Source organism: Phragmites australis, chromosome 10 (genome assembly GCF_958298935.1).
Source record: "Phragmites australis chromosome 10, lpPhrAust1.1, whole genome shotgun sequence".
In the NCBI taxonomy this organism is placed as follows: Eukaryota; Viridiplantae; Streptophyta; class Magnoliopsida; order Poales; family Poaceae; genus Phragmites; species Phragmites australis.
Window position 1 is genome coordinate 31771000 of NC_084930.1, and position 24650 is coordinate 31795649.

The window sequence follows — 24650 nt, forward strand, 5'->3', positions numbered from 1 at the left end:
AATACCGCACACCTCAATGGCACCCCAAGTTGATAAACATGAAGACAAAGATGATCAACCACTTCCATCACATGACGTCCATATCTCTCAAGAGGAAGCTCAAGCGCAAGCTCAAGATGTTGGACCACCACAAAATACACCTCAACAACCACAAGTGAAGCATACACATATTTCCAAAGATCACCCGATTGACTTGATCATTGGGTTCACCATGAAGAAGCTTGAGAAGGGAAGTAATATGACAAGTGAAGCCTACTTCTAAGAAAAATGAACTAAAGCTGAGAAGCTCGCTGAGATGTGCTTTTCTGAGAAGCTATGTGCTGAGAAGCTAAAAATTTATTATAGAAGCCAACAGCCTATTTCCAAAAGCAGCTTTTCAGACAAGCAAAAAACACAGCTTTTCAGAAAAGCTCAAAAGCAGAAGCTCAAATAAACACGGCCTTAGTACAAAGTTACAGCAGCTTGGTTTTATTGCTTCTAAAGCATATACTTCATTATTTTTCTATAACAAAGATGGAATAATCATATTTCTACTAATCTATGTGAACGATATTGTTGTTGCAAGTTCTTCAACAAGTGCAATTGAAGATCTTCTTCGGGAGCTGAAACTTGAATTTGCATTACAAGATTTAGTGACTTGAATTACTTTTTGGGCATTGAAGTAAATAAAACCAGTGATGGCATTATTCTTTCTCAAGAGAAGTATGCATCTAAGCTGTTGGGTCGAGTTGGAATGAGAAATTGCAAACCAGTAACTACTCCTCTTTCAGTCTCACATAAACTTTTAGTCATTGGTGGTGATATTTTGAATAGTGAAGACTCAACAAGGTACAAAAGTATTGTTGGTGACTTGCTGTATTTAACATTAACTCGTCCAAATATTGCATTTGTTGTTAACAAGGTATGTCAGTTCCTTAATACACCAACATCTCTACATTGGACTACAGTAAAAAAGAATTTTGTGGTATGTTGCTTATACTATAGCCTTGGGAGTTAAGATTAGAAGATCTTCCTTTATGTTGGTGAGTGTGTTTTCTGATGTAGACTAGGCAAGATGTTTAGATGATAGAAGGTCTACAGAGGGTTCGTAGTTTGTCTAGGTTCAAATCTTGTTTCCTGGATTGCTCGTAAACAGGCTATAGTATTAAGATCTGGCACTGAGGTAGAATATAAAGCCCTTGCTAATGCTACAACTGAGATTATTTGAGTTCAATCTATTGTAGATGAGCTTGGTGTTTCTCAGTACAAGATAGCTTGTCTTTGGTGTGACAATCTAGGAGCGACTTATTTGTCCACTAATCCTGTATTCCATGCACGAACAAAACATATTGAAGTGGACTATCATTTTGTAGGAGAATGAGTATCAAATAAGCAGCTGGACATAAGGTTTATATCGTCCGAGGATCAAGTTGCTGATGAATTTACTAAGCCTCTTACAGTTCGGAAATTAGAAGAACCTAGGCGCAATCTTAACTTAGATAAGTTATGATTGAGGGGAAGTGTTGGAGTTTGAGATGTAAACATCAAGTCTGAGTTTGGTTTAGAGATTGGTTCAGTGGAGATGCATGTTGTATTCAAACTTGTACAACAGGTTGTAGATAGATAGTATCTCCATAATTGAATCGGGTTTTGCCGAACTCGGGCATATCTGTATGCCACGCAAGGGGCTATCCTTGCCTATATTAACATGCAGCCAGTGGCCCGCAAGGGTAACACGCTTCAAACTTATAAGGAGGAGTTGGGATAAGAGGCATCATCCCTTCCCTTCCCTTCCCTTTCGGTTCTCACGTATATTGAGTTACATGCACCGATCAATTCATCCAAAAACCTAAACTGATGAAGAAATGTAGTCAATTCACTTATACTTCAACACTCCCCTCACGTGGAGTCTCCCCTTAGGCCTCAACCATAGAAATAGGAGTTGGCTATAATTTTTTATTTAATTACGCCCATCAAAACTCGAACTCAAGATATCTGAGTCTGATACCATATTAAGTTATATGCACCGATCAATTCACCTAAAAATCTAAGCTGATAAAGAAAGATATATAATTTACTTATACTTCAACAATGCTGGTCAGGGCATAACTCGTCAGTGGTGCCACTGGAGTCGTCACTCTCTGAGGGACCAGACGGGGAGGAGCCCGGCCTGCATGCAGCCACCGCTTCTTCTATAACTGGACATCAGCGATGTTGACGCACCCGTAATGGCAATGGTGCTCGCTGGCCTGGAAGATGAGCCGCAACAAGCTTGGCGAAGGCCACGGGGGTTCTCTCATGCAGGCAGCGTGCGCACTCGTGACAAACCGGCAAGTAATTGACGGGAAGTCTATGAGCTAGCGTCAACACACGTCATTGTGGCTTCACTTTCTCTGTTGCTGTTTTTGCTACGTGCGAGCTGTCAGGTTTCCCGGCAATAATCACCGGTGAGAACTCAAGAATGAACTCACACGAACACAACTGGAACACTGAGAATTTTGTGATGCCGTAAAACTACAGCGTTTTCTTGTTTCTTACTCTATTTATTTGCTGACGATTACTACTGAATGAAAGAGCGCATGAGCGCTTCTCACACCATGCCTCAGTTGCATCCATCCCCACAACCCACGTGATGTGCGTCTCATTCACAGCGCAAGACTTGGCTCGCCGCGAGCTATTCTCTCCACGGCCAAAAGCATGCATGGCTTCTACACAAGTCGCGGGCTCATGCATGTCACTAAGACTAGAAACAAGCAGAAATAACAAACTAACTAAATTTTTTGAGTACATACAAGATTTGACTAACACATCTCCCCCCAAACCTTATACTGCTTACTTGAGTTCGACGAGGCATATCCTAAAACACAGCTCCAAGAACTTGTCACGCACGAGTGGCTTTGTCAGAATGTCCGCAAGCTGCTCATTGGTGCCGATGGATTCGACCTTCACCCTGCCTTCCTCGATGCATTCTCGAATGTAGTGGTACCTTGTGTCAATATGTTTGCTGTGATCATGGAAAACAGGATTCTTACTAAGCATGATTACATTTTGATTGTCGATCTTCAGAGTGATGGCACCCGCCTCCTCTCCCTTGAGTTCTGCAAGGAGACGCGCCAACCAGACACCTTGGCAAGTTGCTATCGTCGCGGCAATGTATTCTACCTCGCAGGAAGACAATGCCACAACCTTTTGTTTCTACGATTGCCAAGTGACCAAGTTGCTCCCTAGGAAGAAGAAGACTCTGGTGGTGCTCTTGCGAGTGTCGACATCGCTGGTAAGGTCGCTATTGCTGTAGCCGATGAGTTGAGCAGCTTCTATCTTCCTCAGGTAGCAGCAGCCGTAGTTGATAGTGCCTGCGACGTAGCACAGCACATACTTCACGGCCATCAGATGCTCGGTGGTAGGTTTCTCCATGAACCTGCTGATGTATCCCACCGAGAATACCAAATCTGGCAGTGAATTCACCAGATAGCGCAACGAACCTATGGTCCTTCTGTATTCAGTAGCATCAGTTGTAGGGGATGTGCTTGTCTTATTGAGTTTGAGTCGTGGCTCCATGGTAATGTGACTGGGATTGCACCCAGCCATGCCTGTCTCTTCAAGGATCTTCACCGCTTATGCGCCGTGGCTCACGGTGATGTCGTCGTCAGTTTGGGACACCTCCCAGCCGAGGTAGTAGCGCATCAGGCTGAGGTCATTCATCTGGAACGTCCCCTTCATCTCCTCCTTGAACTGTTCGAGCTCAGTGAGGTTGCCACTGGTGATGACAAGATCGTCAACGTACATGCCTACCACTAGCTAGTGCACGTCCACACCGCGAACGTACACCGTGTGCTCGGAGGTGCTCTGATGGAACCCAAGTGACACCAAGGAGGCATCCAACTTAGCGTACCACGTGCGCAGGGCCTGACGGAACCCGTAGAGCGCCTTGATGAGGCGCAACACCTTGTGCTTCTGGTCGTCAATCTCAAATCTTGGCGGCTGCATGACGTAGACTTCTTCCTGCAGTTTGCCGTTGAGGAAGGAATATTTGACGTCCATATGGTGGATGGGCTAGCCTTCACTCGCAGCATGCACCAGCAACAGCCGCATCGACTCGAGCTGCGCCACCGGTGCGAACACCTCGTCGAAATTAATGCCTTGTCGCTGCACGTATCCCTTCGCCATGAGCCGCGCTTTGTATTTGGTGATGTTGGCAGCGGCGTCCTTCTTGGTCTTGAAGACCCATTAGAGTCCAATTGGGCATTGGAGTGATGGAGGATCGACAAGCCGCCAGGTGTCATTGGTCTCGATCGACGTTATCTCGTTGAGCATCGCCTGTCTCTAGCACTCATGTTCCTATGCCTTTGCAAATATCGTTGGCTCGTCTGCACTCACCAGTAGCAAGTCTTCCTCCAGCTCTCGTGTAGCCAGGTCTAGCGGTGTCATCAGGCCCAGCACATTGTCGACATTGCAGAAGCAGAGCGGAGCGTCGTTATGGTCGACGTCAAGGGTCTCCTCTGCACTTGGTGGCGGTGAGACGAACTCGATCGGTGGCGTGCTCACATATGGCGTCGGCATGGGCGTACGTGAGCTTGGCACATGGGTACTTGGCACGAGTGGTGTCGCAGCTCGATCTGCCGGTGCCGGTTGGAGAGTGGTGACCACGCCTGGCTTGACCACAGTGGTGTACTCGATAATGAAGTCGTTGTCGACGTTCTCCATCTGGTCGCCGCTCCACTGCCATTACGCCCCCTCGTCGAAGACGATGTCCCGAGAGACATGGACATGCCTAGTGGCTGGATCGTAAGCACGATACGCCTTTGATCTCGGTTCATAGCCCAAAAAGATCATGGGTCTGCTTCTATCGTCGAGCTTCTTGCTGGAGCTGCCGCAACCACGGCCAGCCTCCTGCCCTTTTTTGTACCGCTCAAGCCACTCCTCCTCGGTGAGGTAGAGCTTGCCACCGCCACTCGGGAAGACGAAGGTGGTGGCTCACACATGTCCTCAGCCACCCTCAATCTCCTGGTCACCTCCTCCACCATCAATGTAGACATGTCGAGTAAGGTTTCAATTGAAAGAACAAGCTAGCTGAACCTGGGAGGAGTGACGCGCAGGTACTTCTCAACGACCTTCTGATCAGGCTCGGGGTCGCTGAGGATGGCCAACTATTTGACCATGCCGGTGAGGCGCATGGCGAAGCCTTCCATCGTCTCACCTTCTCGAAACGAGATTGTCTCGTACTCGCATCGGAGCTTCTGTACGTAGGACTTGTGGATTCGATCGTCGCCAATCCACATCGTATTGATGCTCTCCCACGCGTCCTTGGGCGATGGCTTGGTCGCCAACGAGGAGATCATCTCGTGCGGCACTACGCTGCAGATGGCCTCCAACGCTATTCGGTCCTCATGGAGCGCGACACCGCCAGGATCGATGGTGTTCCGGAGACACCGCGCTTGCAGCTTCATCTTCATCATCAAGGACTAGTCGTTGTAATTCGTTTTGGTCAGTAGTGGATAGTTCGTCGAGCCGTTCGCCTCCTTGACCGCGTTTTCTTGTTTCTTACTCTATTTATTTACTAGCGATTGCTGCTGAATGAAAGAGCGCATGAGCACTTCTCACACACGCCTCAGCCACATCCATCCCATGACCCACGTGACGTGTGTCCCGTTCACAGCTCAAGACTCGGCTCGCTGCGAGCTATTCTCGCCGCGGCCAACAACATGCATGGTTTTCACACAAGTCACGGGCTCATACATGTCACTAAGACCATAAACAAGCTGATATAACAAACTAACTTAAAAGTTTTGACACTGACTGGTACGCGCATCCGTAGACTCTGACGACTTGACGAGCGACGCGCGAATCCTCGGCAGTCTGCACCATCCCTTCGCTTTCCTTTCGGTTCTCATCTGGCACTCGGCCGCCACAAAGTGCTATTTGCTTCAATCTGGTGGACCATGTCAACAGTATCGAAGCGAAGCCACCATGTTCCTGCGTGCTTTCACGCTACCCAGTAGACTTTCCCGTCCATCACATGCCGGTTTGTCAAGCGAGAGCGAGTGCGAGTGCGCGCTCTGCCTTCATGCGAACCCCTCGCCGAAGCTAGTTTCCCAGTCCCATTTCCTGCGTCTTCCAGGCCGCCAAGCGCCATGAATGCGCGCATCAAGACTATTATCGCTGAGGCCCAGTTCGGCTCCGGCGGCGGCTACGACAACAGCAGTGGTGGTGGTAGCAGCCCGGCCTCGTCTGGCCACTCGGAGAGCGACGGCTCCAGCAGTCCCGACGAGTTCTGCAACGACCTGCGTGAGTTCTGGCGCCACGCCTCCCCTCTCTCCTCCTCCGTCCGCGATGAAGTCGACCGCGACCGTATCCGCCCGGTTTCGGTGTCGTCCCCTCGCGTCCCCGACGACATCCAGCACCAACAGCGCATGCTCCTCCTCCTCCCAGCCTTCGCCTCCCCAGCCATAGCCGCTGTACGCGCCGAAGCGTTGTTTTACTGGCTCTCTGGGTTTGATGTCGGCTGGGTGATGGACATGGACGCGTCCGGCAGGGGCGGCGAGAGTCTCACGCGGCGAGAAGTTGGGAGACGGGTCAGGGCGTGGGCGCAGGCGCTGAGCACCATGGAGCGCGTCTTCCGCCTCCGGCACCGAGAGTTCACGCCCGCGCAGAGGACCGCTCTGGGGGAACTCGCGGTCGCGAGCGCCGGCGCGATGCTGAAACTGGCTGGCGCCGTGGCCGCGCTCGAGAGCTCCCCGTCGAAGCTGCTCGCGGCGCTCGACGTGTACGTCTCGGTCTCGGAGACGTACCCCGTCCTCGCGAGGCTGTTCTCTTGGGGTCCTTCCCACCCTGTCTCGGCTGCCACCGAGACCATGCTCGCAGGCCTGGTGGACGCGGTCCAGCGCTGCGGGCGCGACCTCAAGGCATTCATAAGGTCGCACTACCAGTGGCGGATGCCGCAGAGCGGCGAGGTGCACCCGTGCGTCGGGTTCTGGATGGGCTACTTCCGCTGCATGATGCGCAACCGCGTCTCTCTCTACTTCGTCCTCGGCAACGAAGACGGCGACGGCGGCCTCAGCCTGGTTGCAGAGCTGATCTCGTGCCTGGAAGCAGTGCTTGAGGAGAAGTCCGCGGCGCTCGCGTTCCCGGCGCTGCGTCAGGTGTTCATGCTCAACAACACGTGCGCCATCATGCGCCGCGCCGTGGGCTCCGACCTCGAGGTGTTCCTGCCTCCGGAGTGGGTCCGTGCCCGCGAGGAGCGCATGGAAGGCTACATCAAGGGCTACATGGACGCGTCCTGGGCGCCCGCCGTGTCGCGCTTGGACGGCGGCCGCACTAAGCCGTCCGCCGTCTCCCGGCGTCGGCACCAGTTGGTCGCGTTCTACTCGTTGTTTGAGAACGCCTGCAGCGCGCAGAGATGCTGGAAGGTGCCCGACCCGGTGCTCCGGTGCGTCCTCCGGAAGACAGTGTCGGAGAGTGTCGTGCCGGCGTATCGCCGGTATCTGGAGGACCATCCGGAGGTTGAAGTGGCCGTCGGGCGCACCGCGGAGGAGATGGAGCATCAGTTGTCGGACTTGTTTGAAGGATAGAAGACGGGATGTTTCGCTGAAGCTGCGCCGACGGAGGTGTACAACGAAACAGAGTGATAGCACATGTTCAGTAGCTTGCTGTATCGGAAACAGAGACCTTTCGACCGACTTGTGCCAACCTCTGTTCTTTGGGTTGAACTCAGAATTTTTCCGTTTGTGTGTACGCGCCATCCAGGGGCGGAGCTTCTTGATGGTAAAAAGGGGCCATGGACCGACTTGCAGCTATGAATTAGTTTCTGCATCGCGCCGGCGCTCGAGGCCGCGAGCTCCCCTAGAGCCGCCACCTGCGCGTCCGTGAGCTCCCGGTGCCGGAGGCGGAACACGCGCTCCATGGTGCTCAGCGCCTGCGCCCACGCCGTGACCCTCCTCCCAACTTCCCGCCGCGGGAGGCTTTCACCGCCCCTCCTGGACTCGTCCATGTCCAGCACCCAGCCGACGTCAAACCCGGCGAGGCAGCGAGACAACAGACAAGGCGTCAGCGCGCGCTCCGGTGCCGGTGGGGGAGAAGGCGGGGAGGAGCAGGAGAATGCGCTGTTGGTGCTCGTCGATGTCGTCGAGGATGCACGCGGACGACACCGAGACCAGGCGGAGACTGTTGCGGTCGACTTCGTCGGGGACGAAGGAGGCAGAAGAGGAGTCAGATCCTTGGCGCCGGAACTCGGCAGACGCAGAACTCGTCGGCGGTGCTGCTGAAGCCGTCGCTCTCCGAGGGACCAGAGTGGGAGGAAGCCGGGCTGCTGCCACCGCTGCTGTTGTTTTCATAGCCACCGTCGTCGCCGATCCGGACATCCTCGATCTTGACGAGCGCGTACATGGCGATTACGCTCGCCGGCCTAGAAGATGGGGACAATTAGCTTCCAACGAGGCGCTCACGTGCAGGCAGCGCGCGCGCTCGTGGCAAACCGGCAAGTGATCAACGCACGCAGGAACAGGATTAGGCGGGCCGGGGCGGAAGAAGAGGTGAAACTGCGAGGCGCCGTCGCGGTCGCTTCGCATTCCGCCCTGCAGCTCCTTCTGCTACGTCTACGTGCGAGCGTGGCCGGCCGTGCCATTGTCTGGTGCGCGCGCTCAGCGCGAGTCTTGTGCTTCATCCTCTGCTTCCACGCGGTTTTCCAATTGGTGCCCAAACTTGCCACTGAGCACTCCCACTGGGTTATCTGCCAGCTCTCCACTGGACCGAGACTGGACTAATCATTTATCAATCCAAGCACGGAGACTTAGACAATTCACAGAAGAACCACGAGCGTGGACTTGAGGAGCGAGTCTTCCACACCAACAAAGCAGCCCTTCGCTTTCGGTTTTTTTCATCTCCCCTGCCGCTGCCAGACAGTGTGATTGCTCCGATCCGGTGTGACAGGATATCCCTCCATATACACATAAAGTACGTGTATTTCTCGTTATTCATATTTTCATGGTAAAAAATGAGATTATATTAAATTTTTATGATATTTTGTTACTTAAGAATATAGAAGAAGCACTGCAAGTTTATTTGGACATCATTCCTCGAAGAATAAGTCTATTTGGACTCAAAATCGAGCTTTAGTTGGACTCTAAATTTAGTTCGAAGTCTCAAAATAGCACGTAAATAAAATAGTCATAACTTTCGTACACAGAGTCTAATTAAGATATTTTTAGGCTTGCTCAAAAGCTTATGACGGGTTATTTCTAATAGATCTAGTTTCATCTTTAGATTCCTTATAGATTAATTAGAGTCGATTAAATAAGGTGCTACATCACCGTTGTGCGTCTTGTCGGGTCTTATAAGCTGTCAGGATCGGAGTCTAGGTTGTGTACGCCTCTTCTTATGGTTGCACAACCATGGATCCACCTCCTCACATCCCTACTATATATATATATATATATATAGTAATCGTTATAGTTTAGTTTTGGATTTTAGTTAGATTATTTTATTTTAGATAGTTTCACCATATATCGGTTTGTGAAATCTCAATTTTGAGTTATTCATCGGTACTTAGCAATATTCAGATTACATCTACTATGTTCTTGCTTATGTTCCCAATTCCTTTACAGGAAAAGCTTTCTTAGCGAGGTTAACCATATTTTAGCACGGTTGATAAATATGGAGTAGTGGTGTAGTGGTTGCGATGTGTCACACCTGATTCTACAAGGCTAAATCAGATATAAACTACATGTATAACAAAATCAATTTCATCATACATGGAGTGACATCATTAGTGATAAATAGTACTATATCGTATAAATTTTTTTTATCAAAATAAATAAATACCAGAGTTTTAAACAACAGTGGAAGAATATAAGAAAACTCCAACGAAAATTTCAGAGCACACCACAAGCAAACGACTTGGGGCAACATGACCTATGACGCTCCTTCTCCATTGTAGTCTCCAGCTTCATTGATCTCCGTGTAGTCTTCTCCAACTAAGCAGTATTTCCTAATGGAAATAGTAAGAGTGAGTACGTATCGTACTCAACAAGTGTGGAAAAACATGACATGAGGACTTAAGACAAAAACACTTGACTCGGGTTTACTGCATCTATACCATATTAACCTAGGACCCAAAGAAAGGTATATTATTCTATTTACTATGTGTGGCGACACTGTATCTATAAGAATAACTTATTGGATCACATCCAACTACCAAACTCACTAGGTATTCCGTATCCAGCTACCAATTCATTAGGTCACCACTATACGACTATCAAAACCAACCATCTAAGATTCCCTATTAATCATGAAGAAGTCTAAGCCAACTCTTGACCGTGATATTGACTGATATATTAGTTGCACACTTTACAGAGGTTGCACGCTTTACCCACGAGTCGTGATTCCCGTGTTGCTTCAGACTTCCGAAGTATAGAGCCGAGGTCTCACTACAAGACCTTTCAAAAGCATCTCCCAACATGCATTTGCATACTAAGATTTTACCGTTATACATAAGTGGAGTAAACTCCAGCCTAGAGGCCTCCTCTTGTGCTTGTAGGTAAAAGAGAAATCCACACAAGCTCCTTCCATGGAAGTCCGCATAGGCCCTTTCCACACCCTACACCACCATATGACCCATACAATACTGAGAAAATATCTAATTACTTGGTCAAATCATACCCATATAAGCATCGTGATTACGTTGTTGTGCCGGGTTACATATCCATGAACCGGTCCTTAGCCATCAACCTAGGAAAGACTACCACTAACCACATGGGTAAACTAACCATCATGAATACCAGCATAACCAAACCGTCTGGAACACATCCACAGGTCAACCAAAGATAACCATAACATCACAACCACTTACAGTCCACTTACCCAAGTCCCTAGGTATCCATGTTGCTACCAAGATTACCAGACTAGTTCATGTTGCATAGGCCATTAAACAGATTTAATATTTAAACCACTCGACTCAACAACATGACTAAGTATTTCTACCATCGACACCCAAACTACAACACAGGCGACAAGAATAATTATGAAAAAAATATAGTAAACCTAGCCATGAGATTCATATTGACAAGTATGCAATAAAAAGTAAAAGTCATTCTTTTCTACAATGAGATCAAAGTGGTCAAAGACACTTGCCTTCTTTGAAGTGCTACTCAAAGTCACCAAAATCTTTATCTTGGAAATTCTTGAACAGCTCTGGGACAGGATTGCCTACACGTGAAGAGAACAACACGCTAAGAATAAGCACAAAATGAAGCTAACACAACAAACAAATCAGAGCTATGACACGATTTTAAAAAGATTTAGCGTAAGAATCACTCAAATCAGAGCTATGACGCGGAAGCTACGACTAAACAAAATTTTAAATGGCTAAAACCATGAAAACTAATTTTCTAGAATGAAACTAATTTTTTAAAAGCCTAAAATTTTATTTAAAATTTTCCAGAATTATTTATAGCATAAAACTAAATAAAAATTTATAGAATTTAGTTGTATTTTTTAGAATTGAAACTAATTTTGTATACAACAAAACATATTAAAAGCATTTATTTATCAAATAAATCATTTTCAAACATTATAAGAATTAATCTATATTTTCCAAACTATTTTCCCAAATAAAAATATTTATTCTAACATTAAAACTATTTTTAGTAATAAAACTAGAATTGAAAACCTATTAAAAACATTTATTTAAAACATGTATTAATTTTTTGAATTCTTTTATTAAAATAAAACCTATTTTTAAATTATTCTATTTTTGTGAATTATTTTTCTAAAGGAAACCCTAATTATTGTGTCATGTTGATGTCAGCACGCAGACTGGGCTTGGGAAGGCTAACTGGATGCCACGTCGGTGAAACCGCTGGTGTGGTACGTTGACGTAGCTTCATAAGCTAACTGGGATTATGAGGTCACATAGCGACTTTCTATTGATTCGCGAAAGGGTACGGGCTAGATCTAATCTCGGCTCCACATATAAGATCAAACGATTGAGGGAGGGCTCACTTGGGCTCCGGTGGATCAAGGCGGCATCGCGGCTCAGGTGCAGCGGTGCATACACCGGAGATGAGCAAGATGGCACCACGGTGGTTGGGGAGTTCCGGTGAGCGACGAAAGAGCTTCTCCGAGGGATGGGGATTCCATTTAGGGCACATGTGGGCGCCGAGGCGGCTTGCAGAGGCGTGGTGATGGCAGCGGACAGCGGGGACAGCTAGATCTCAACGAAGGAAGGGTTCCGACGTTGAGGAAATGGAGCTGGGGTCGGGGAAGTCTCGTAGCATGCCTGCGGTGCTATAGATGCCGACGATGATCCATGCTATGCTACTGTAGCACATCGGGGGGATCAGTCTCCGTTATATGTGCCTCCGCATACTCTTTAAGCATTTTTTTTTTTTTTGGTTAAAGGGGCTTGGTTAATTCCAGTGTTTTCAATTTTTACCAAAACTTTTACAATATACTTAAGTTAGAACTTTTTTTGAGGCTCTACGGTCAAAAGCCTATATAAAATTTTTGTTCATAAGAAAGGTCCAGTTACGAGTTATGGCAAAATAAATTCTACGCAACGATAGTTGTAGGGTACAAGAGAAAGTGGTAATAACAAGAGTACACAAGTTGGTAACGGTAGCTTTCGAAACCCTGTAGGGCACTCTATGGAGAAATTCCCCTTATCCACAAAATCACCAAAGCAATCCAACTCATCCATACATCCCATAATACTAACGCATGTCTATAGTTATTATTTCTAGACTGAAAAACCTCCAACATGAGTACATTAACAAGCCTACCTTCAGTAACTTCTTAGTTCAACTCCATCCCTAGTTGAGTATGTACATTCAATTATTCTGTCTCTCCCTCGTAGTCCTTACGCATTCACGTATATGTATCTATTACAATGTTCGTAAAATTCAACCAATGTACAAAAATAGATGGACAATATAACTCGTGCATTGATTCAGAAACGACAAAATCACATATGAATCGTAAGCACTACCCTTTCGATAAACCGCACAAATAAATTTGCGAAGGTTGCACATACATCCTTTTGTGACTTAAGGGTTAGAAACCTTGACTATAGTGCACATAGCTTGCTGTATGCACATGCACAGTTCATCTATAGCTGACAATTTATGTGTCTGGTCAGCTCCTCTTGCATGATAATATGGTTGCCCCATATTTTTAGTTTACATACTTAAGCGCTGTGGTATTCATGTTTGAACACAAGAAGTTTGTATTCAAAATTTTTCCCTGTAGGGGTAATACTGAGGGCCATATATAGTGGTTTCTGGTTTGCAGCCCCAATTTTATCTATCTCTACCATTCATGTAAAACCGCTATGCATGAAAATAAAGGAAAGAAGTATACATGACAACTATTCCCAATCCAAAGCATCTACAGAGTCAACCAAAAATACAATTTTGGCATGCACAAAATTAAATCAAATGAATGCATGCTACGTGACGCTTTCAGACTTGGAACAAGATGCACGGTGCATTGGTGGTCGTGTACGTGGCTGGTGCGCGCACACCGTGCATTCGTGCGCCACGGCACGTACGTGTTGCAGAGACATGCCACAATTGCGAACGAAATATCTCAACGGTAAGAGAAAATTTGGTTGACTTGCCGTTACAGCTGAGCAAAACCACGCAGGCATTTCCCAAAACCATAGGCGGCATTTAGCAACATCAACCAATGGGTTTCTTTCCTGGTTTCCCCAGCCATGCGTCTATAAAACAAGGCGAAGACTCAGCCATCTACTCACTTGCCAAATGCTAAGCTAGCTTCCCAAATCCTTGCTTGCCCTTGTTCTTGAGATCGTTGTGTTTGAATTTTTTGCAAAAACCATGGGGAAGGTAGAAGAGATTAGAGAAAGAAGTAGATCTATTCTCCACTACTTTTGTATCATTTCCCCCTTGGTAAGGATTCATGACCAACTAGTACTGTTACCATGACTCTTTTGTTTGTAATGGTGTTATGCATATAGCTTCCTATCATGTTTGTTTAACCATGACTATCCTTGAACAAGAACTTAGAATTCATTTCTCTCGGTGGTAGGGTATGGATTTAGTAGTTTTTGTGAGTTCCAAATGGATTAATTGTTCGTGTGAATCGATAATAAAATTTTGAGGGTTTCTTTTTCACTTTTAGTAAGACGTATTGTTCTATCTAACAGTATTTATAAAAGCTTTTTGAAAAATAACATACATTCATACGCGCATGTTGTCGTAATACCTATATTTGTGGCATATGAACCACTTTTAACCCTTTTTATGCATAAAGGGAATTATGATCTGACTTTTTTTTGGCAAAAATCAAGAAAACCATAAAGAAAATGAGTACATGGATGAAATTTAAGAAGATACTTAAAATATATGATATTTATTACCATAGTCATGTTCTCACCATGTTCATATTTACACACAGGTGATCGTCAGTGTACTTGTGATAGTCACAATCGTGCCATTTACGTATTTATCATGGACCATGGCAGTAGAAATGAGTGACACCGATTTGACGGCCATGGACGTAGCGTTCAGGCACGTCGCCGGCAACCTACAAACTCTACTGGAAGCCAACCGCTCCGCCTTCGCCATCGCCGGCGCCATTCGGCCCATGAGCAACGAGAAATCAACTTCTTTCTCTCACGTACTGTTACTTATTCCATTATTTCCGTCACGACAGACACGTGCCAGTTGATGTCCTATTCATGCATGGTGCTTACGTGCTGAACTGCCAGGTGGGGCCCGAGCTATTCATTGCGTTCGCCATGCAGCCGCTGCTGGCTCAGGTGTCGTACGCCGGCGTCAACGGCGCCGCGTTCTCCTACTACCGCGCCGACGACGGCGAGGCGAGGGCGCTGCTCACGGATGCGCACAAGAGGTGGTACACCCAAGCGGTGGACCCGGCGACCGGACGTCTGGTCGGGGCCCCCGCCGCCGCCACAGCGGGGCTCCACCTGCCCAACACGACGCGGATCCTCCTCGCCAGCAAGAACGGCTCGCCCGCGTCGCTTGGCGCCGGGTGGGCGCGCCCGGGCGTCCGGATGTTATTCTTCTCTGCGCCGGTCGGTGACGCCGGCGTTATCTCGGCCGCGGTCGCCGTCGACGACATCGTCGGGACCACCGCCTCCCGCCTCGGCTTCCAGCACGGCGTGGACGTGTACTACGCGATCGGCGACAAGGCCGGCGGCGCGCCGGCAACTGCTTACAAATCTGCGCTGCTCCCTGAACAGAACCAGATCAGCGACGACGCAGCGACGCGAGCGGAGGAGATGGGCTTGTTCTCGAAGGTGGAGTGCGAGGCCTCAGCCATCGACGCGCCCAAGCTCGGCCAGCTTGTCGCCGTGGGCCGCTACATCAAGTACAAGGTCGCGTGTACGAACTTTGACGTCTCCGGAGTACAACTGGTACGTCTGCAAGTTAATCTCTACACGTGTGCGCGTTGGTTTTTGGTAATTTGGGACGTTTAACCAGTTTGCAGATATCTTACAAATCCTTTCAACAAATCATCATATATCTGGTCCTTAATTGCATCGATCGAGCATTTCCCTTCCCTAATTGCAGATACGATACCGATAGTGTCGATACGCATACCATCTTAATATTTTCCTTTAGAAAAAAGAAATTAAAACAGCTTGCATACATACATGATACATGCATTCATGTTCCAAAGTTTTGGGCCAACGGTGTCACGTCCACGCTTGTGATTCCTAATCTAACATGCATGCATGCTTTTCTGACGCTGTTCGTCAGGCGTTCCGGGTGGTGCTTCACAACCGGCTCGACGCAGACATGATCCGACCGTCGTGCATCACCGTGCTCTTCTTCGTGTGCGTCCTGGTGGCTGTCGCCGCGGCGTCGTGCGTCCTCATGGCGCGCGCGCTGCGGCAGGCCGCGGCGCGGGAGGCGGCGCTGAACGCCGACCTGGTCCAGCAGAAGGAGGCGCTCCAGCAGGCGGAGCGCAAGAGCATGAACAAGAGCAACGCCTTCGCCAGCGCCAGCCACGACATCCGGTCGGCGCTGTCCGCCATTGCCGGCCTGGTGCAGATGTCCCTGCCGGAGTCCCAGGCGCACCCCAACATCATGGACAACCTCAACCAGATGGGCGTCTGCACTGACAAACTGCTAGGTGAGTCTGGAATTAAACTGCATGAAACTTTCTTGCAAAACAAAGGTCTTCATGAAACAAGCAACTGTGTTTATCCTCCATTAAATATCATGGTGCAAATATGATGTTACTAATGTTTTGTAAACTATTTGGTGACCTTTTACAAAGTAGTAATCGTAACGCTAGCAAAAAAAAAAAAGAAAAAAGAAAAAAGAAAAAAAGAGGGTAGTTTATGCATGGTCTCACATTTTCTTTGATAGATAGGAAGGATTTGTGCTGCTAATATTGTTAATATCTTGCAATTAGTAGGTGGATCGGACTCGTGAATTGTTGCTAGTATATCTTTAAGCAATTCATAGCTACTACTGCTATCCTTTTCATGAGTATGCACAATCCTTGTGTTAGATGGAGCCCATCCATATATTTAGAAAATCAGTATCGTAAATATTTGTTCGCACATATAATCGATAAGTAGAGTTTATGATTTTAGCGTGCTCATTTTCACTAAATTATCTGTAGGATTTTCAAACCTAGGTATGTATATATTCATGGATGTGATGAAACTTTTTGCAGATATACTAAACTCGATTCTCGACACAAGCAAGGTTGAGTCGGGGAAGATGCAGCTGGAAGAAGTTGAGTTCAACATGGCCGCCGTCCTGGAGGAATCCGTGGACATGGCCAACGTGACGGGCGTCAGCAAAGGGATCGAGGTGGTCTGGGATCCCTGCGATTTCTCGGTCCTGAAATGCACAAACGTGACCGGGGACTGCAAGCGCCTCAAGCAGATTCTGGACAACCTGCTCGGCAACGCCCTCAAGTTCACATCCGAAGGGCACGTCGCTCTCCGCGCCTGGGCGAACAGGCCGATCGCGAGGAGCTCAAACAGTGTTCCTTCAAGGTTTGCGTGCCCAAGGCGCGGCGGCGGCGGCGGCGGCGGCAGTTTCCTGGGGTGCTTGTTCAGAGCAAGGGACGATGGTGATGAGAACGATTCTTACAATGCCGTGCAGAATGATCCCAATCTAGTTGAGTTTTACTTTGAAGTGGTTGACACCGGCATAGGGATCCCCCGGGAGAAGAGGGGGTCTGTCTTTGAGAACTATGTTCAGGTGAAAGATGGGCAAGGAGGCACCGGTTTGGGGCTTGGAATAGTGCAATCATTTGTAGGTTCTCTCTTTCTTTTTCGAAGTTAAAATCTCAAATATACATAAGTATTTCTTGTTAATTTTCTTTGTAAAATTTTGCTTTAGCTAATATTTGTTGATCACAGGTTCGTCTGATGGGAGGAGAGATTAGCATCAAGGACAAAGAACCCGGGGAAAAAGGAACATGCTTCGCGTTCAATGTGCTTCTGAAGATGACTGAGAGGCAAGAACCTCAAGACATAGAAGAAGGAACATCAGCCCCATCAGACACACTGAATAATTCCAGTCTCAGAGCCTCAGTGTTTCAAGAGGCCAACAGCTTTAAGGGTGGGCATTGCGTTCTTTACGTTCATGGGGATGAAACCAGGAGGATCTTGCAAACTTGGATGGAGAACATCGGGGTAAAAGTTTCGCTGATCCCGCGAGCCGAGTTCATCGCCTCGACGTTGGAGAAGGTGCAACGCATTATTATGTCCCCTGCAAGGGCATCATCCCCCACCGTCGATTGCGATGCGGCAGACCGGTGCTTCAGCTCCAAGGAGATGGTCAGCCAAGTCTTGCCGATGGCGTTGAGGAACAGCAATGGTCCCAGGAGAGGCAGCTTTGGAGGGCATCCTTCCGGTATCCTTGTTATCATTGATGCGTCCAATGGAGGATTGGAGGACATCTGCCTGGAGATGGTGAAATTTCTCAGAATCAAGCATCAGACTCCATGCAAAGTTGTCTTCTTGACCGATAAAAAGACCTCTTCTGATGCTTTGAGGAGGTTCAATGAGTTGAGCTGTGATCTTGTCCTGCAAAAGCCAGTGCACGGGTCTCGCTTGTACGCTCTTCTTATGACCTTGAGAGACCTCCAAGTTTCGGATGCACAATCTTCCCAAGTTGGTTCTGAGATTGCTGGGACTAGTCATCAGCAATATTTACCAGGGATTGCTCTCCAGGATGTGGAAACTGTTACAGCTTCAAAAAAGGATGCGGAAACTGCAGCATCAACTGAAGTTGAACGCTTGGCTCAGGAACCGAAAAGTGAAGATGACAAACCACTGGCAGGGATGCATGTTTTGCTAGTTGAAGACACTTCAGTGCTGCAAATTATCCAAAGAAAAATGCTGAATCAACTAGGAGCTACTGTCGACGTAGCAGTAGATGGATCCGAGGCCGTGAAATTGTTCAAGCAAGCTCTCGAGCAAGCCAGTGTTTCAGAAGAGGATACAGTACCCTTGCCCTACCATATTATCTTCATGGATTGCCAGGTTTATTCAACAAAAAATTACTACCCCTTTACACAAAGCTTCATCTGATGATTGCCTGACGTTGCTAGTATATACCTTACTTTTTTTATTTAGATGCCTATAATGGATGGCTATGAAGCAACAAAACTCATTCGCGAGGTAGAAATCAGCTACGGAATTCGCACTCCAATCATCGCATTGACTGCTCATGTCATGGAGGAGGACCTGCAGAAGGCTATTCTTGCTGGGATGGATCTGCACCTGACAAAGCCAATAGAAAGGAAGAGGATAGTGGAAGCTGTTTTCCATATCTGCAAACGTAAGAATTGATGGAATAAATTTCCTCGTTGCATGAAGAACTCAAGAAATGGGCGGTTTTATTGAGTAGGATGATGATGATCACAGCATCTATCAGATCATTGCTTGCAGTTGTAATCTCTTAGTCCATTCGGTCCAACAACAGCATGTATCTTTAGTAGCTAAACAATGGTGCCATCACATGTATCAGCAGTTAATCTCTTTAGTCTTAAACTCAGGTGTATCCAGATTTTACTTCTCATATATGTCATTCTAACTTTCCAGAACTGTTATGTGGGAGTTTCAGTTTTTGGCATTTCTGGGCGCGACAAACATCAGGTTATCACTTCCATTTCCATTCCACACAATGATGCGGTGTTTGAGCTCCAGCATCTGTGCAAATGTCATGTGTAAATAAAATTTGGTAAAATTCAAGACGATGAAATGAGATTGAAGCATTATATTTACTCCTTTTTTACCTAATCATAATCACTTCCATTTCCATTCCAAAGGAGAAAGCACAAGTACAAGCCACTGTCCTTAGCTAGTTGTATCCCAAGTATCTAGAGTGCATAGTACTAGACATAGGCAGCATAACTGACTAATGCCCTAGAGGACTAATCTGCAAGAGAGATAGTAATAGCTCTCATATGCAGGCACCAAGTGGAAAAAAGTCAAATCCCAGGTCATTATCCATGAACGAGATATCATCCTTCTCCTGCATCGGCATTAGAATAACGCTTTAGCAAATCAGTTTTGTAATGCAGGGAAATAAAGGTTCATGGCCAATGATTTGAAGGAATGTAAATGCTTTGTGGTCAAATTAGTTCTGTATATTGTGATGAGATACAACCCTGGTAAATTAAAGCAGACTTTAAAGTCGATGATCCACAGAACCACTCAGCACAATCCTAAGAGTGACTTGTGCCAATTCCTCCCCACACATAGTTGCCAAATATTCAAGAGGTACATTATCATGGATATTAGGTGTGTCTTCGTACTTATACTAGTTACTACTAAGTAAGTGATTTGGCACTACAAAATTTATGTACAATAGTATAAGATTTCCAGTGCTTATGCTGGGCCAGATAGGTTTGCTACAAATGCCTGAAGTTAGGGAAGAATTTGTAACTTGCAAAATTAAGTGTTAAAGACTACAGAAAAAGCGTTAAACCTACTGATCCTAATACTGATACGAAGAATGATAAGAAGGATATATTCATGTAGAGAAGCTACGGTAATTTCCTAAAAGCAGGAAGCAAAAATAGCATTGTTAAGGTCCTTACCATTTTGATCATGGAATTGAGGAGACCGTCAAAGTTGCAGCTACTAGAGTTAAAACCACCATTCAGCTTTGAAATACCCAAATCATGAATATTCTTCTGCTTCAGTTTATCTTCTGATGTTAACGTGTGAATCTTCATTTGGGGCATAAGAGATGACACACTTGAATTTTTCTGTTCAGTCATACAGGCACCAACATTATGGTTGAAAGTTCCATTGCTCGAAACTCCGAACTGCATGTAGTTTGGATGTCTTTCGGTATAAGGAGGGAGTAGCAATGTACTGCCAGAAGAACTAGCTCCGCCGCTGATACTGCTTACTGAAAATTTCCCATTTTGGTCTATCTCTCTTTGTGAAGCCACAAAGCTAGTACCCAATTTTGTTGCACCAGTGCTCTCAAACAGATTGTCCGTTGGTAACTTGTCACTAGAAAATCCATCATTTATTGGAAGGCCACCCTGTTGGGATATACTTGAATCCCGTAAAGTAGTCGAAACTCCAACAGTCCTTTCAAGCAGTTCTGAACTCACAGATGGCATCCTGACTGATGGCTGGACACTAACTTGCGTGCATTCCAAAAGTTCTTGTGGTAGCAATGAACTGCTTGTAACTCCTTGTAGTGTACTGGACATAGTGTTAGCCAGTGCACTCCCAGAAAAGACAGTGGACAACTCATTATTTTCTTGATGGATCCACTTCTGTTGGAGTTGGGGCAGCCCGAGAGATGTGGTCGAGCCTTGTGCCAAATTTGCTTGTTGGTTTTCTTGTAAACCAACAAGCTGAAATTTGTTTGTATCACCAGCACAGTGACTTCTTGGGCAATTGCTGGAAGCAGTTTGAATTGTATTGGTAGGAGCAAGCTCCTGAAACTGGAATGCTGTTGCGCTGTTTCTACCCAACAAGCCGTGTGGGTTGAAAGATGATAGAGCAGCAGGAAGGGAAAAAGGTTGGTAACTGTGAAATCCTTCAAATGCTCCCATGTGAAGAAAGGAGGGGTCTCTACCTCCAAGAGCAGCAACAATGCTAGCTTGCTGTGACGCCACAGCACTTAAACGTTTGAGGTAGAGCCTGTATTTCTGCATATCACATAAAGCTAACAGATTAGACATGAATGCTGGTATGTAATCAGTGAACCACAATGTATATATGATCCATGCATGAGATATACAGGTCTAGCACAGAAATCATCACTAAAATGGTGGATTGAAACACTACAGGGGATAAGAATCTGAGATCTTCTCTCAGGTTTGTAGTAGAGTATACATATAGCTTTAATCTAATTATCAACTTGCTCCAAAGCAGAGTGAGCAATCTACTATTTGCATGGAATATCTTCTTATCCGGGGTTTACAGAAGGATAAAGTAAACATTGATTTGCATTTCTCTTTAGTGTAGATTGTACCAAACCAACTGAAAAAATGCATTAACACAGAAATGTTAAGGTGAATAATGGAGCTCAAGCTCATGCCAGGAAATCGGAACAACATCTTAACATTTTAGCAGCAGCCATAGCCCATAATATAAAACTAAGGTATGATCAGCAACGCTTTGTTCTATCAATACTAATGAAAGAAAGCAAAAACAGGCCGTGTATCAGTGTATGAGAATCATTTTTTAAACCACAAAAAATGATGACACGAGGCCCTCTCAAATTCAACCCAGTACGGTAGGTCCAACTGTCAGACAATATCAGTAATTACTCAATAAAGTTTTTTTTGTAAAAGAACCAACTCGATAAAACTTTTGGTACTTATGCATATCAGGCACATAAATAAAAAAGAGAGGGCAGTAAGTCACTAAAATTAATTAATGACAGAAGTAAATGTCGTACCTGTAGATGACTCGCAACATTTTCTCTGGTAAGTTTCTCAACATTCATAAGCTCAAGAATTCTTTTTGGTACAGCTTCTGCATCAACAGCAAAATAAAGGACACAACATAAATGAGTTGCTGTAACTTGTAAGGACAATCAACATAAAGCAAAAGGGAGGTTGGGAGTTCTTACTATCAATTCCAAGCTGGTTGACAGCCGCAACAAATTTCCGATGCAGTTCAACTGACCAAACAACTCTTGGCTTCTTGGCTGCTGAGGGTTCATCACCATCTTGAAAATCATTCTCCTCTCCGTCATCTTCCTCGTCACTATGCAGTTCCTTCCTCTTCTTGCTGATCCTCCCACTTTCGTCAGGAGCCCCAATAATCTGACTGTGCCCATGGCATGAATCTGCAATTGGTGGCTTATTGAATTCTTTGTAGATATCAAGATTACTGCATTCGCGTTTACTGAACTTCCTCCTAACAACATGCTGCCATATATTCCTAAGCTCTTCGATACGAACAGGTTTTAGGAGATAGTCACAGGCGCCATGAGTTATCCCCTTCATCACGGATTTTGTCTCTCCATTCACGGATAACACTGCACAGGAATGTACTTGATTAACATCCACATTTGACATGTGGAAACAAACACCATTACTCATCAAGCACCTCTTACTATTGAGAGCGCTTGGCTAGAATAAGAAGATCTGAAAACTTACTGATGACAGGGAGGTCCATTTCAAGTCCTACAAGCTCAAGGAGCTTAAAGCCATCCATGTCGGGCATATGCACGTCACTGATAACCAGATCAAACATATCCTTGTTCTCCCGTAATAGCTTGAGCGCAGTAATGGCCTGGTTGGTTGTTGTTACTGTTAAGGAAGCATAAGGTACTCTTATCAGTTTACGATGGTCTAATCAGTGTAATATTGGATAACACCATTAACACATCCTTTAGTTCTAAAATGTGCTACCAAATTCAGAGATAACAGCAAAGACTCTCCCAAACATGTCAGATCATGTAAGGAAAAAAATATTCTGCATGTGGTAACTATTACAGCTACAGAAATAGTTAGGTGGTAGTAATTACTACATAATACATTGCAAGCAGCAACATAAAAAGAGTGTCCTGAATATGCATGACTGTTCAAAATTAATCAATTTTGATTTCTAACATTTGATAACTGAAAGTACAATTGGCGGAATCGATAATATAAGAATAATACAACAATGATCAAGCAACTACTGACCATGGTATTGGCAGCGCCGCAGGAGGGTCTCGAGAACCTTGAGGCACACCGGGTCATCGTCGACCGCGAGGACCCGCATGCCGACCGGGAACTGATCCCTCTCCCTAGTCCCCATCATCGATCCCTTCTTCTCCTCCAACCTCACAGCGCCCAGAAGCATCCCAATTCACACCGATTCAGAGCAGGAAACGAAGAACCAAGCCCAAGAACATTTTTTTATCGAGTACTAACTCAAATGGAAGCAACTTTAGGCCCCAAGAACAACCTCCCAATTGGCTCAGTTCCAAGCAAGAAACCTGGAACCTGTTTGGAGAAAACTGAGCCAAATAGCCAATCCTGAGAAGCTAATGGCAGACAAGAACAAGGAAGAGGAACTTCGCCTCAAACCGTACACACTAACACCGCCTGATTCGGAGGCGCCCCAAGAAAGCACTCCAATAAGCTGAAAAAGCGAAGGCCCAAAAGCTAGCAACACCTGCTGACAAAACTACACCTGAAACCAAAGAAAAGCGCAAGTTGATTTGTCGACGGGAGATAGGAGACTTAAAGAACGAACCCACAACGCCTCCATCATTGTTGAGCGCAGGAGGTGGGGAACCAAAAGGAGGGAGGAGCCCAAAAGGCAGCAAAAGCAGAGGAGAGAGTGAGAGACAGCGACCGCCCAGGTGGCCAAGAACGCACGCAAGCTGCAAAAGCCCCCTGTGCTCTGCTCACTCCTCTCAGCCTCTCACAACAACAGCACCAAACCACAGCAACAGCGCGAGGTGGTGAGATGACTGCTTTGAGAGGGAGATGGGGATGGAGACGGAGTCACGAGTGTCTGGGTGGTTACTGATTTATAGAGGGCCAGAACGGCGTGGCGTGACTGGTGGTGACAGGATGCAAGTATGCCAACGATACCCGTCCGGGCATCAAATGCTCTGACTTCACGCCGGGAGGAGTACATGCCGCCGATCACTGTAGCATAGACACTGTAGTAATAGAGATATAAGGAACTTGCTTTCACAAATTTAACGTCTCTATCCTATCGTATCATCAATCCTATCATCTCTATCGAATCTAACGTCTCATGGGAGGAGAGAGAATTTGAGGGAAACATGGTGCTAGTTTTTTCGTATGAAAAAAGATCAAACTCTTTTGTACCATGAGAGATCAATAGTGTCTAGTGAAAGGCCATTGTGCGTATCTTACATAAGGAAAAACAAGAGCAGTGCTATCCTTCGTGTGACTGAAAACGGCGTTGTTTTCAGTCGATCATCCTAGACCGTTATATAACGACACGATGTCACATTGATGCACTCACCTATGCAGGTTAACAAATTCGTTTTGTCAACGAAAACCGCTACTCATCAATTTTTCGAAATCCATGAAAATCAGAAAATTTGATCAAAATTCGGACAAAATCACTTGATCAAATTTATAAATCCAAGATAAAAACCGACTGAATCAAGTTAGCAAAAATCGGTCGAATTCCACCGAAAACTAAGCGAATTCTCCGATTTACCGATAGCATTTTCCGCATTGGACGCATTTTGAATGAATTAGTCGAAAAC

The 24650-nt window shown here is 46.2% G+C and overlaps 3 protein-coding genes across 5 annotated transcripts; 2 read left to right on the forward strand and 1 right to left on the reverse strand.

The window, feature by feature from the left end:
• The first annotated feature begins 5896 nt into the window (after nt 1-5896).
• Nucleotides 5897-9003, forward strand: LOC133930744 (exocyst complex component EXO70A1-like). The gene has a single exon (XM_062377464.1). It carries the CDS (start codon nt 6111-6113, stop codon nt 7545-7547), a length of 1437 nt encoding a protein of 478 aa, XP_062233448.1. The 5' UTR covers nt 5897-6110; the 3' UTR covers nt 7548-9003.
• Nucleotides 9004-14244: 5241 nt separating this feature from the next.
• On the forward strand, nt 14245-19032 carry LOC133930745 (probable histidine kinase 2). Its single transcript, XM_062377465.1, has 6 exons — nt 14245-14610; nt 14702-15370; nt 15717-16092; nt 16645-17234; nt 17342-18469; nt 18563-19032. Exons 1-6 carry the CDS (start codon nt 14449-14451, stop codon nt 18776-18778), a joined length of 3141 nt encoding a protein of 1046 aa, XP_062233449.1. The 5' UTR covers nt 14245-14448; the 3' UTR covers nt 18779-19032.
• On the reverse strand, nt 18809-23910 carry LOC133930746 (two-component response regulator ORR22-like). 3 transcript variants are annotated; one of them, XR_009911796.1, is made up of 7 exons: nt 23098-23910; nt 22567-22719; nt 22035-22445; nt 21861-21937; nt 20032-21105; nt 19225-19463; nt 18809-19138 (listed from the first exon to the last, which is right to left on the reverse strand). XR_009911796.1 is itself a non-coding variant. In XM_062377467.1 (7 exons), the coding sequence occupies exons 2-7, from the start codon at nt 23255-23257 to the stop codon at nt 19392-19394; spliced, it is 1947 nt and encodes a 648-aa protein (XP_062233451.1). In that variant the 5' UTR covers nt 23258-23572; nt 23654-23910; the 3' UTR covers nt 19204-19391. The 3 variants fall into 3 exon arrangements, 2 of the variants coding, with proteins under 2 accessions (XP_062233451.1, XP_062233450.1); XM_062377467.1 differs by lacking the exon at nt 18809-19138 and having other exon boundaries at nt 19204-19463; nt 23098-23572; nt 23654-23910; XM_062377466.1 differs by lacking the exon at nt 18809-19138 and having other exon boundaries at nt 19204-19463.
• Nucleotides 23911-24650: the final 740 nt, after the last annotated feature.

Excerpts from the sequence above, each read along its gene's own strand:
- LOC133930746 (XM_062377467.1), bottom strand. The coding sequence starts at position 23,257 with ATGCTTCTGGGCGCTGTGAGGTTGGAGGAGAAGAAGGGATCGATGATG. Across the intron at positions 22,720-23,097 it reads GCGGCGCTGCCAATACCATG|TAACAACAACCAACCAGGCC; the intron begins GTCAGTAGTTGC and ends CTTCCTTAACAG. Across the intron at positions 22,446-22,566 it reads AATGGACCTCCCTGTCATCA|TGTTATCCGTGAATGGAGAG; the intron begins GTAAGTTTTCAG and ends ATTCCTGTGCAG.
- LOC133930745 (XM_062377465.1), top strand. The coding sequence starts at position 14,449 with ATGGCAGTAGAAATGAGTGACACCGATTTGACGGCCATGGACGTAGCG. Across the intron at positions 15,371-15,716 it reads ACGTCTCCGGAGTACAACTG|GCGTTCCGGGTGGTGCTTCA; the intron begins GTACGTCTGCAA and ends GCTGTTCGTCAG. Across the intron at positions 17,235-17,341 it reads TTGGAATAGTGCAATCATTT|GTTCGTCTGATGGGAGGAGA; the intron begins GTAGGTTCTCTC and ends TGTTGATCACAG.
- LOC133930744 (XM_062377464.1), top strand. The coding sequence starts at position 6,111 with ATGAATGCGCGCATCAAGACTATTATCGCTGAGGCCCAGTTCGGCTCC.